This window comes from Gavia stellata, chromosome 2 (assembly GCF_030936135.1).
Source record: "Gavia stellata isolate bGavSte3 chromosome 2, bGavSte3.hap2, whole genome shotgun sequence".
NCBI lineage: Eukaryota > Metazoa > Chordata > Aves > Gaviiformes > Gaviidae > Gavia > Gavia stellata.
Genome location: NC_082595.1, coordinates 28,362,926 through 28,376,545, shown reverse-complemented (window position 1 = coordinate 28,376,545; position 13,620 = coordinate 28,362,926). Strand labels below are relative to the sequence as shown.

At 35.2% G+C, this 13,620-nt stretch overlaps 1 protein-coding gene across 1 annotated transcript in view; it reads left to right on the top strand.

Annotated features, from left to right (window-relative positions):
- RYR2 (ryanodine receptor 2) overlaps positions 1 to 13,620 on the top strand; it is a 443,307-nt gene that overhangs the window by 233,374 nt on the left and 196,313 nt on the right. The window contains exons 18-23 of the mRNA XM_059830672.1: positions 3,344 to 3,462; positions 3,735 to 3,868; positions 4,014 to 4,255; positions 8,007 to 8,199; positions 9,938 to 10,154; positions 11,407 to 11,511. Of these exons, the coding sequence (XP_059686655.1) occupies positions 3,344 to 3,462; positions 3,735 to 3,868; positions 4,014 to 4,255; positions 8,007 to 8,199; positions 9,938 to 10,154; positions 11,407 to 11,511 (1,010 nt within the window). The remainder of the gene's footprint in view (positions 1 to 3,343; positions 3,463 to 3,734; positions 3,869 to 4,013; positions 4,256 to 8,006; positions 8,200 to 9,937; positions 10,155 to 11,406; positions 11,512 to 13,620) is intronic.

Below are 13,620 nucleotides of genomic sequence, written 5' to 3'. Positions count from 1 at the left end.
ACCAAGTTTTGAACGTAGTGATTTCCCTTCATCCCCACATCACCATGGCACACAATAAAGCGTTTGGTCTTGTTACAGATTACCCCTCTAGATGGAGGATCCTTTTGTAACACTTTTTTTACCTCCCTAGGTACTTTTACTATGTTCAAGTGACCCCTGCCTATCTAATTGGCAGGCTGAGTGGATTGTGCTCCTGCTATGTTGCTACAGGGCATCTACTCCTTTAGCTTGCTCTCATGACTCTTAGGTTTTTATCCTTTTTATCAATACTGTTACTGTCAATATTGGAAGCGTATTGCAGCCCAGATCATACCACTGCTGAATTCAGGTTTAATATGTTCTCTTAGTTGTAGTTGAGACTTTCTGCTTATACCTTCAGGGCTACAGAATCACTTTGGGAGTTCATGTCTAGCTCATTATATCATGGTTGTGACCTTTTTTGGAACCACTGCACAGAACAGGCACATTGTCTACAGTATCTGTACAGGTTCACCTGTGTTTTCTGTTTACATATGTATGACTCCGTCTTCAAACATATTAAAACACACAGTGTTTGAAACCTGTTTACCAGATAAATGAAATAGTCACTGCATCCGTTGCCTTCCACCTTTACGACATTTCAGTCCTTGAGTAACCTGTACATTTTATTAGTGATGACAGCATATCTTCCTCCAGATCCCTGGAAAAAAACATTAAATAGTATTGGAATAAAAGGTGATGGTGCTGTAGATTGTCTGAGATTAAAAGGAGAGATCTGAATGAAGTCCGATGACTGCAGCCATGACTGAAGACACTGGGAATTCCAATCCTCATTTTAATTCAGATTTTCTTGGGAAATAAAAAATAAAACTACCTTTCAAATAGCAAGTAATTTAAAAGTAACCATTGTCTCTTCTGGCAGAGTAACTTGGTCTTAACAAGGATGGGAATCTAAAATCTAAGTTTAAAGTAAAAAATTAAAGATCTTTCTTGACATATGACTGTTCATAACATTCTTCGTATCTTTTTATTCCTCTGTAAGAATTCTGCACAGCCCAATTTCTGTCCTTCATAAGATAATTTTTTTGATGTTTCTACTTTATGAGGTCTACAGTTTCTTTGGTTGTGCTGGTCTTTTTACTTTTGTTTTTAATAGAGCTATACCTGGATCTAAATGCAAGTAAGCGTAATACAAGTTGGTCTTAAATTAACAATTAAAAAAAAAAAAATTGTACTGGAGGTACTTTAGTCTTTGCTGGTCCGTAACAATGGAACATGTCCTAAGTCTATGAATGCATATCTTTGCATAGGTAGGTTATTTCTATCATAAGAAATGTTAATAATGTTTAATATTTCTTTCCTCAATAAGATACTTGGGAAATTCTCCAGATGGGATTAGCAGAAACAGATATATTGGTTCCAACCATTTTTTTATACTCATTACTTTAAATTCTGTTCAGAGTTTCTGGTTTTCAGCTTTTCTTTTAATTTTTGCTCGGTTGTCTCTAAAATGCTTGCTCAATTAACTTCTAATTTTAAATTTTTGGTTTGTGAGAGGCTTTATGATCAGTTAGTTAATAATATTCCAGACTATGTTTATTGTTACTCAGGAATTATTTAAAAAAGCAAAAGGGGATGTGTGTGTGTGTGTGTGTAAAAATTCCCCCGATTAAATCAAAATACATATTCTTTTTCCTTAAATTTGCATTTATATATTTTTATTTTTTATGCAAATTGAAAAGCTTGTTTTTATTGTTTACAAATTCAGAAAACCTCAGATGCATACTGAGGACAGTTATGTGGATGAATCACAATCTTTAAATTCTTAAATATTAGTTGTCATTTATTTATGATACACATCTTTTTCAGTGGTTTATTCAAAACCAGTGGAAATCTAACAGAAAAGCACTTGCTCCCTTCTGTAAGCTTTAGATCCAATCTGGAATGTTAAAGTGAGAGGGAGGCAGCTGATCATCACAAAGACTGTTTCAAATCTAGTATTTTTGTGTCATAGAATCGTTTAGGTTGGGAAGAACCTTTAAGATCATTGAGTCCAACTGTTAACCTAACACTGCCAAGTCCTGGCAGTATGTAAAGTATGTCTGGAAGCGCCACATCTACAGGTCTTTTAAATACCTCCAGGGATGGTGACTCAACCACTTCCCTGGGCAGCCTGTTCCAATGAAATCTGTGTTCTTAGCTGACCCTAGTCTTACTCAACTGTAGCAGCTGAAGATCTCTTACTCACTAGGATCAAAGAAAGACCAGAGTACTCTTACTCAGACAGCATTTTCGTCTGATGAATTTTATTTTTCCCACACCAAGGGGAGTTTACATTCCTATATTTTTCTTTCAGTAAAAGATAGCATGGCAAAGAAGAGAAGACTCATGCTACAGATCTTGCTTTGCAAGGGTTAAGTTGAGTGTTTGGAGCCATGGGTTGAAGACAGGGATGAAGACAGAATGATGAGAGATATACAGGGCAAACAGGAGTTGCATATTTCTAGGTTTAAGACTGCTTCTCAGCTTTTGCTCAGTGCTCTGACTTTTCTCATTGTGGCAACAACTGTAGCAATTGATAATGATGAACCACATGTGTAATATTTGTCTTTGCCAAATATGGAAGATCCCAAAGCAAGTGGTGACTTGATCCAGTACACATGGGAGCCTGTTCTACTGCCCCATTGCAGGGAACCATTTTAAGGCTAATGATTCTTGATGGCAGTGACTGCTGCTTTATTGGGACTGGAATTGCATTTAATTGAGGGGCCACTGGAGATTTAGTGGTTCTTACTTCCTTGCACGTGTTAGTTTCATGATAGTTTCTATTTGTTTGCTCTTTTAAGAACATCACTGTGGCTCCAAGTATAGCTGTTACATACACAAAGAAAATTATATACAGTGGGCCAGTAGACTAGGAATTTACCTCTGCTCTTTAATTCAGAGGTATATGATTCCATTAGTGGTTCAAATGGTTTTCTAAGGGAAGAAACGGAAAACTGTAAATATGGAGAGCGTATTTTATGTATATAATATGTATGTAGTATGAAGGCTTCACCTTTTGGAACCACTGAAAACCAGTATTTTACCCAGTTTGTTTGAATTTGTGAGTGTTGATCATCACATATTTATTATTAAAATTTCCAATTAATTTACAGGATTTTTCCTATCCTTTCTGATTTTTACTACATTCACTCATTTTGGGAAATCTAGAAGTACATCATCAATCCTGTTTTGGTTTTCTTTATCATATACAATGATTTTTGAAATTATGTGATGTTGCTGAGCAATATATTAGGAAGTATTATATGCAGTTATGATTTTATATGCATTTTGAATAAATAATTTTTCTTTTTTTCCCCAGGGATTCTAGAGGTTTTACACTGTGTATTGGTGGAAAGCCCAGAAGCTCTAAACATTATTAAGGAAGGACATATTAAATCAATCATCTGTCTTTTGGACAAACATGGAAGAAACCATAAGGTAGGCAAAGAAGTGTCAAGTATATTTAGGTGAACATTTGTGAACAAAGCAAACACATTGTTCAAGGGAAGCAGGAAGAATATATCTTAATACTGTTAGGAGAATTTCAGAATTGTTGTAAAATAAAACTACTATGTTGGATGAATTACATACCTTTACATGTCTTCCAGTAACAAGGTATATAGCATTGTATTACCTGAAGTAAGTCACAGTGATTATGAACTCTTTAGCATGAAAAAATATTTAAGATGAAAAGAATCTTTTTTTTTCAGGTTTTGGATGTTTTGTGTTCTCTCTGTGTTTGTCATGGAGTCGCTGTGCGGTCTAATCAGCATCTAATCTGTGATAATCTCCTGCCAGGAAGAGATCTGCTCTTACAGACACGCCTTGTCAACCATGTGAGCAGGTAAAAAAAAAGAAAAAAATCTATATCTATGAACAAAGCAGAATAAAAACAATCATGAAATTTTGAGTTTAATGAAAAGCCTGCAGTAGTTCATTACGTTTTTGAGATAAGTTTTTAATAACCACTTTTATTCTTTCTGTTTAAGCATGCGACCCAACATCTTCTTGGGGATTAGTGAAGGCTCTGCCCAATACAGAAAATGGTACTATGAACTTATGGTGGACAATATAGAGCCGTTTGTAACTGCAGAATCAACTCATCTACGAGTGGGCTGGGCTTCAACAGAGGGCTACTCACCGTATCCAGGGGGAGGAGCAGAATGGGGAGGAAATGGTGTGGGTGATGACTTGTATTCCTATGGCTTCGATGGTCTGCATCTGTGGTCAGGTATTCTCCTTTTTTTGTTTGTTGGGTTTTTTTTTTCTTTTTGTTTGTTTCTTGGTGGTTTGTTTTTTTTTTTTTTAAAATACTAGAATGTTGTTTGCAATTCTGGTGAATTTGTTTTCAACAGCAGCAAAGTGAATCAGATGTTTCAACTGACACTGGGAATATAAAAAAACGGTACCCTATATCAGAATATGTTTTAAGTTGACATTGCATATTGAAAAAATTGTTTTATACAAAGTAATGCAGATAGAATAAATAATCTATGTTTCAGCCTGGGAATTATTTTGTGGTTTTTTTCATAATAACTATAAAGATTGTATTTAAAACTTAAAAGGTGCAAAAAATGAAGTCTGACAAACAGTTGTCTGGATTTGTAATTCCTGTGTGACAGTGTAGAAACAGCTTGAGAGATTTAATTCACATGCCTCTTTTTTCTTTTCTTTTTTTTTTTTTGAAACAGGTTTTTAATATAGATCTTTAGTTTAGAAGTTCAGAAATACTTTAGAGGTGAAGAAGATTTTTAAGTATGCTATTTGCCATTTTAAAACCAGATATTTTTCTCTAGTGATGTTTTATTTACATACATTGAGACTGACTGTTTATTGCAAGACTTGCAGAATCATATTCCTAGCTTGCATATGGTGTGTTTGGTCAGGTATTCATCTTTAAAATGTTATTGGCCCAGCTTAGATCTATTCGTTAATAGGAATTTCTGTATGCAAATTCTGGTGTTAAAGGAAGCTCTATTGAATATCTAAAGTACTTGTATTTACTGTTGATTCTGCACATACCTTTTTCTCTCTTCAAACTGGATTAGCTCAGCAAAATCAGAATAAACAAGAAAAAAAGCTTGTTCTCTTTTTCTTAATCTTTTTCACTTAATTTAACTTTTGTGAAAATATTCCCGGATATCATTTGGAATGGGTAGTCGTACACATGAACAGTCCTAAAGCTCTTGAAAAAAGTTTCTACTGTTGTTTCACCTTGTTGATGAAAAATTTTTTCATTGATTTTGAGAGATTATTGGGCAGTGATGAACTGTAGAACTGATTGGAAACTGGGTTAGGCTCATTGGATTGGCAATTCTTGCCACTATGAAGATACAAGCAAGTTTTGTAAAGCTCCTTAGCAGACCAGAAGGACATTTTAGTGAGTCAGCTGTATGTATCATTCAAGGTCTTTGAAGTTTTGAGGAATTGTGGCTTGGTACTTGGAAAAGAGTACAGTTTTACATTTCAAAAGACTTTTCTAATCAAAATAGCAATGGATTGTATTATTATGTAATAACACATTGACTGGAGTGGCATCTTAGGAAAGTAGCTGCCACTTTGCCTCTCATGTGTAGTGAGAATTACTTTGGAACAATGATGCGTTATTAATGGTGTCATTAAAGCTGTGCCATAACTGAGTTTGTCAGATAAAGTATTATTACAGAAGAACCAGAAAATAATGAGCCAACCAAAATACCTTTTGTAGTTAGGGTCCCTTTTAGGGAGGAAACAAAAGATTACTGAAAATCAAATTTATTTTTCTACCCACCGGAATCTTTTTAATCAGAAATGTCACAAAAGAATAAATGAACAATTGTTTGTATTTCTCAAGTGAATAACCTAGCCCAGTTAAAAAAGTCAGATCACCTTTGTATATGCAATTTGTGTATATTAATCTCTGTTGTGGGTGTGGCTGGTAGATTTGAAAAGATTTCTGTCTTCATTGACATTCTCACGTAACACATACCTCTGAAACTTGGAAGGACTTTAAGTAGTTGAATATTGAAAATCATGGCCTTTCTTCTTCTTCCACAGTCTCAGGCTGCATCTTGGTAAATCTCTGCAGTGACATTTTTAAAATAATCTTCTGAGCATGAAGCATTTACTGCAATAATAAATATCAACAATAATTTCTACCCCTGAGTTTCTATTCTGGACCAAGCCTTTATCAGAATCACATTTAATTTACATTTGTTTCTTTAGTCCTGCAATTACTTCTCTAATATGGAGAAGTGGAATTCATAGATTTTTAAAGCCTAAGGCCAGAAAATGCATTTACATTATTTGGTCTGACTATGTGTTCATTAAAGACCAGTACATATTTCTGTTAACAGTCAGCCCTGCATTGATCCCAATAACCTGTATTTGGCTAAATTTTAACATCTAAAGAGGCATCACATGCTACATGAGTATGCCTTAAGGAGATGAAGTATCCACTCTTCATTGATAGCTCTTTTAGAGTTTAGTTATCCCTGCCATTAAATAATTGTCGCTTTCTGTGATTTATTTGAAAGTAACTCTCAGTTGTTGTGATGTTTTTCTCTGCTATTCTCCACCGTGCTCTGTGAGTTTTGGGATGTACAGCTGGTAGAAGGTAGTTTCCTTGCAGCCCATTCCTTATGATGTGACTGCTACTTTGTTTCTCAGCAGTGTTTCCTATAGATTTCTCGGTTTGTGAGGGGCCCTTAGGATTGCTCCATGTCATTCCCCTGTCTTTGGTCATAGAACTGCCTATTCTTACAGCAACTGAGTACAGGGCATCCTGTCTTTAAAGGGTGTAGGGGAGCAGCAAGAGCATCTGAAAACTTTTTTTTCCCCCACTATACTGCTGACTGCCCTATCAAGAGGGGCAGATTGCACAAGAGCATCTGTCCTACAGTCTGCAGATTATGTGGCAGTATCAGGAAGTCATTTTCCATATGTGGAGTATCAGAAGTGATGTATTTTATTTTTTGGGGGGGTGGGGTGGGGTGGTGGTGTGTGTTTGAAAATTTAACTGCAGAAGAGTTATTGAGATATTTCTTTTATTATTTCTGCTGCTGTTAAAAACATATGCCATCTTCATAATCTTCTTGGAAATATAGTGTTTTTAGTTAAGTCCGTCATGTTTACATAACTTGGACAGCATAGTTAAAAAGTTAGTGCTCTGTTCTTAATATGCATTATGGTTTATCTCTTGTAGATATTGCATATCTAATTTTTGGAAAATAGAGATAATTTCATACAACTGTCATGCTTTTCCATAAATTTTCTGTTGTAGATGGCAGTAAATTTCAGAAACAGTCATTTCCTATTTTGGTACTCTATATATTATTTCTCTTGGGAAGCAGTTATGCTTGTGTAAATGTAATTTGATGGAAGAGAGAATGATTCTTTAGAATTCATACAAAACTTATTAAAGAAAAATACATATATTACTGAATATATATGCCTCAAAATTGCTGCTGTTTTTGTATATGCCAGAAAAATACTGGTTTGTGGTTTGATTATGAAACTGAGTAGTATCATCTTACACAAGTTTGCAAGGGTACCATGATGTGGCCTTTAGTAACAGGAAGTATGTTACTTTTCCTAAATAATTTGAAGTACAATCCTTGTCCTTACCTTCAATAATGAAGCATTCTTTACTAAAGTATTTAATATTAGATACTAATGGTTGTTTTTCAATTTGCACTTGTACTACTGTGAGGAATAAAATTTAGTTTTCTTGGTTTTGACTGTTTATATGGGCATCAGTAATTATTTTCATTTACATTAAATGCAATTTAATTGTATTATTTATGATTAAAATAGCTTTGTAGATATGATTGTATGCTTCTATTCACCATATTGCAAGCTTAAAATCAGGTCTTGGATGTTATAGTTTACATATTTGTGTATTAATGTGTTTGTGCTCTATTGCTGTGTTTTCTTTCTCTTTTTTTTTGGCTGCTGTACAATTTTCACAAGTTTTGCTAAATATGTCTCCTTTACTTCCATAGGTTGTGTAGCACGAACAGTAAATTCTCCCAACCAACATCTATTAAGAACTGACGATGTTATTAGCTGCTGTTTGGACCTGAGTGCCCCCAGCATCTCTTTCCGGATAAATGGTCAGCCAGTTCAAGGAATGTTTGAGAATTTCAACATAGATGGCCTCTTCTTCCCAGTTGTCAGCTTCTCTGCAGGAATAAAGTTAGCATCCAGTGTAGTTTTTTTTTCCCCAGTCTGTCTTTTTTTTCTGTATATGTGAATATGCTGAATATTTCCCTGGCTGTCTTTGCTCTCATTTCCTTTTCTGACATCTGCTTCTTTGGCACAGTTCCAGTTCTTGGATAGTGAGAGCTACAAAGGAGTCCTGAAGAGATAATGCATCTGTTGTTTTTCAGCACACCAGTCTATTCAGGTGGTTTGCAGAGAGACCTTAGAAACAGCTTCTTTATTATTTCTTAGCTGACACATTGCTACACATTCACTCCAGGACAGCATTTTACCTATGTGGGAAGAAAAACGTCGGTCTTTGATATTAAAAATACATTTGCCCTAACTCACTTGATATGAGGTAGTAACTATTATTTGAAGATGCATTATCTACACTTACCTTAAGAAATGGTGGTAGTACACTTTCCTTTCAGCAGGGTGAGTTAATATGAATTCAGTCAATCTGTAGTGCTGTACTAGTTTTCTATAAAATTTTAAGTCACACTTGAGGTGCCAGACTTCTGCTTCCATGTACTGAATAGTTTGAGACTATAATATTAGAAAAGATTGTGTGATGTTCCAGTGGGGGGACCAACTTTAGCAGGACTGGCAAAGGTAAAGGCTGAAAGCTGATTTCTGTTGGAGACAGAGCAATGCTCTGTGAGGGATCATTCAAAGACTGTGGTGAATACTACAGAAGCTAAGAGCTATCACACAGTGAGCATACCAGCTTCTCATTCCAGATACAAAATGCACTTCTTTAGACTTTGCCTTGGATAATATGGGAGATACAATGTGGTAAAACTATAAATATGCATGCTATGAAATGCAAAACTATAAACCTGCATGCTTTATCTCCGTCAAGAGAGAAATACTTGATAGATACTGTTTGTGTGATGAGTTTGGTTTTGGAGAGTGTTATGGTATAGCATTGACAAAAATATTGTAAGACAGTAAATAGAAAAGAGACATAAATGATTCTGTTGTGAGGCTAGTTTTTTGGGTGCTTTTTGATTCTTTCTGGATGGCAATGTTCTGGGAAGATTTTTCGGTATTATGTCATTGCGACTTCATGATAACCTCAATCATTCAATATTTCAGTAGTAAAAAACCATGACAAATTCACCATTTTGTAATGAATAAAAGAATGCTTTCCCCTAGGTTTCTACTAACATGACAAGTATATGTTTTAGGGAAGAAAATATGGGAGATTTTTGTATTGTGTCCGAAGGATTTAGTGTTCTGTGAGAGAAAAGAAAGAACCGTAGTCTGCGGAGTCTTCAGGCTCGTTTCTCAAATGAGAGAGAATGGAGAACTCCTCAATGGACAGAGTTCAGAGGTGGTTGATTGATTACTCTGGGTTATATTCTCTGCCTTCTGAGACTCGAAAGGCTGCTGCTTACTTCATAGGTGTGCTAAGTAAACTGTTTATTCTGTCTGTGTGTGTGTTCTCTTTTGGTTTCATGACTTAGAATACTTCTATGGAAGTGGAAATTAACTAAAAGAAAGAATTGTTTTGCTTTACCCCATGTTTGTTGCCCCTCCTAACTTCATAAATTCCAGCACTAGTTAGAGAAAGTTGAACTGTAAACAATGCAAATAAGCTGCAACATTGTTTCTTTTATTTTTTCCTTTTTTTAAAAATGGCATTCAATAGTTGTTAGGCTTGTAAACTGATTAGGTTTGACACCAGAGGTGTTTCAGTTGTCTAAAGTAACTCTGACGTTTATAGGGTACGTTTCTTGCTTGGAGGTCGCCATGGAGAGTTCAAGTTCCTTCCTCCACCCGGATATGCCCCTTGCTTTGAAGCTGTCCTGCCGAAAGAGAAGCTGAAAGTGGAGCATAGCCGAGAGTACAAGCAGGATCGTAGCTATACGAGAGACCTTCTGGGTCCCACTATCTCTCTGTCACAAGCAGCTTTCACTCCAGTTCCTGTAGATACTAGCCAGGTATGGAAACTGAAAGATTGCATTTTCATTGTTAAATGCATATATTATAGGCCTATGTTACTTCCATTTGTTTGAATTTGCAGGCTGTCTCAATCTTGCTTTTTCTTGGTATTTGATTGGTAGGTTCCATTGCTAGAAGTTGAAAAATGGTGCGTAACGTCCTGATAGTGCTCACTAGAAATTTCATGTATTTCAGTTCACAAACACTATAATAAAGAATGTTTTACCCTTAATATTAGAGTAGGCAAAAAAGAATATTTGAACTTTTTATTCTATTGCAAGACGTTTTTAATACTGTTTAATTAAAATTACTGAAGACTTTGCGTTATGATGAAACTTTTAGACCAGCTTCAATCCTAATTCTTTATTGGACTTGCAGGTTACTGAGAGTGGCATTTGACTCACTGTGGGCAGTAAATGGCAGGCACTGAAGTTAGTTTTCATTTTGTTTTTTTACATAGTTGCAAAAAGCAGTAATTCTTTGATACCAAAGAGCTCCATCTCTGATCACAGGTAACAAGAGTACATTTTACATTTGACCAGAGTTTGAGATGATACAAATTTTTGTACGCTATGTGCTCAGATTTTACTATATTTAGGAACTCATTCCGGAAAAAAGCACATAAGCTAGTTTGTTGCCATTATGTGCTAAATACAGCATTCTACATGTGTTAATGTAATTACTGTTCTGTAACACCAACAATTAGGGTAACGTTATCATGATTCACAGCACTGTATATTTGAGGTCTCTGGTTTTTCAGGTAAAGCAGACTTCATTTTAAATTTTGGAGGTAGAGTGACATGCTGTCTTCATTTCACTTGTCATCTGTCATCATCATCTAATTTTTTTTTTTTTTTTAAAGGGGTTCAGTACTCAAATGTTTGTATTTGTCTGCAGTGTTTTTCACAACATTACCTTGGTTGTTGAGATCTTTAGCATTTTTTAAGCTGAGAAATAGTACGGGTTTGAGTAGTTTCTAGCCAGCTGCCAGGTATGTATTTCGTTTCATTTGGAGGTGTTGGATTTAAAACTGTTTTTGCTTGCTGGTCAAACTCTGGAACTTGTAAGTGTATAGGTTAAAGCATTTCTGTTGATCTAAAAATTCTCACTCACTTTAGTCAGTAGGAACTGAATGATAACGCAGGTTCAGTTGAGAAATCTGGTTTGTACAAATTTTGTCTGTTACGGAAGTTTGGGTGGCACTGTCAAGCAACTTATTTGTGACAGCCTCCTTCTCTCTTCTCTCTTTAGATTGTTTTGCCTCCCCACCTGGAAAGGATTAGAGAAAAATTAGCAGAGAACATCCATGAACTATGGGTTATGAATAAGATTGAACTTGGCTGGCAGTATGGACCAGTATGTACCTTCAACTTAATTTTCTGTTAATTATGTAGTATTATTCAGCACATTGGTTTCAATGTGCTAATGGGACTGCATTTTTTTACATCCTTCCAAAATTAGTAAGGTTTTAGACCCTTTCCACCAGAAGCAGGTGGAAACCAACAGTGCTTGTGTATTTCTAAACCAAAATTCTGGTATTAAAGCTGTTTGATGCTGAAATTTTCAGCCAGTTTAACTGCTAGCACAGAAAGCACATAGTGGGGTTTTCACCTTCTGTTTGTTCTTGGGGCAAGAAGTTCAGTTGCTCGGTGGAATAAGCCAAAAAAAGCAGTTATTTTTGGTTCTCTTCACATGTACGGACTGACAAAACTCTTTCAGAAGTCCCAGACTTATTTTTCATGAAAAATAAGTATTGCTTATAGGAAATTCCATTAAACCTGCTTTGCTCCTTCCTTTTCTCCATTTTTTCAGGCTCATCTCTGCCTTAGGGCTCCACATAGCTATTTTCTTATCTCTTTCCTACTTTTCATGGAGTATGACAGAAAAAAAATACATGGCTTCTGGCTTTGATACAAAATGCAGTCTGTTTTCTTGATTAGATTTTTTTTTTTTAAATCAATCATAAAAAAATTATACAAGCTAGTTATTTGGATCCCAAGTGGTGGTGTTTATGAAGAACTATTCCTGTGAAGAGTATACAGAAACCTACAGTAGATACTAGATGTAAATGTAAAAGGATGTATGCACGTATAGAAACATATATGTGTTCTATTTTTGTTAACAAAAAGATTTTGGTCTTCTGAGGAGTTCACATTACAGATTTGATGTAACTGGGCATAGGTATTATATTTGGTGTAGCATACAGCAGTATTTAAAAAGACTTGAACAGAGAAGATCTCTAGGTTGTTTTTTTTGTTGTTGTTGCTTTCCCCACAAAATCAAACACAAAACCCCAGTTAAATTAATGTGTTGAAACATTTTAATTGTGGTATAATCATACCAGCTGTGAAGCAATCTACAGGAACTTTCAGTGTACCATTACTTACCATCAAGAATCTAATTGTACGGTTGAACACTATTTTAGTTTAAACAATATATAGTAAGTATCATGTTAAGCAGCGATAAATGTTGTAGTTATATTCAGAATGAAACCGGGTGCTAAAACTTTGAAGTTATTCAGCTTTCTCTCTCTAGCTATAGAGTTCTATGGTTGGATGTGCTCACTTTCGGAATGTGGCGAAATATATACTGATCATCTTCTGCAGAATGACTCCTTTATCATATTGGTTTCTCGCAGATGATTTAATCAGTTTAAGCCACTGTTGCCAATTCCAGTCATCTGAATTGAGTTACTAGTTACTGAATACCGAGGGAAGGCATAAAACAGAAATTAGCTGCTTTAGATGCACACATATGAGTGCGCTAATCTTAAATTTGTTTTTTTTTTAATTCAGAGCAAGACGCATTATATATAGCAGCTAGCTTTTCAGAAAAAAGTGGTGTTTTTTCACCAAGTCAAAAAGTTTAAAGGCTAAAAGAGAATCTGTAGATATAAATGTCTCTCCAGATTATTCAAAAAGCTGCTGTAGATTGCATTTAAATTCCCTCCTACATACCTGTTTCATCAGATCTGTGTGTAGTATCATCAAAGTGATACCCAGTATTGTATGCGATATTACTACTGCATTTTATACATGTAACAAAGTAAAATAACAAGCTAATGTAGCAAAATTAAGGACTTTTGTTAACTGGCTTCGTTATAAGTATGAATATGAGTAGTATTTAGGTGTCCAACTTGAAATCGTCAGATGCATCTGCATATCTTTGTTTCTACTAAACTTCACTGTACATTTAAAACCAGCCACAAAAATTAATAATTGATAGGTGTCACGAGTTCTGCTACTTATATAAGGTATTTGCAAAGCAGTAGATTTTTATACTGTGCTCAGAAAAAAAAAAGAGACTTGGGAAGGCAACCTACAAAATATGTTGAATATATAATAGAAGTATTATACATTGTAACTGTAGAGTGAAAAGAGTGTCACTAGGGGAAATTCAATTAACATTGGAATTCTGAGGAAAGCACCTGATGTCCAAGATTTAAATTAGCTGTACACAGATGTA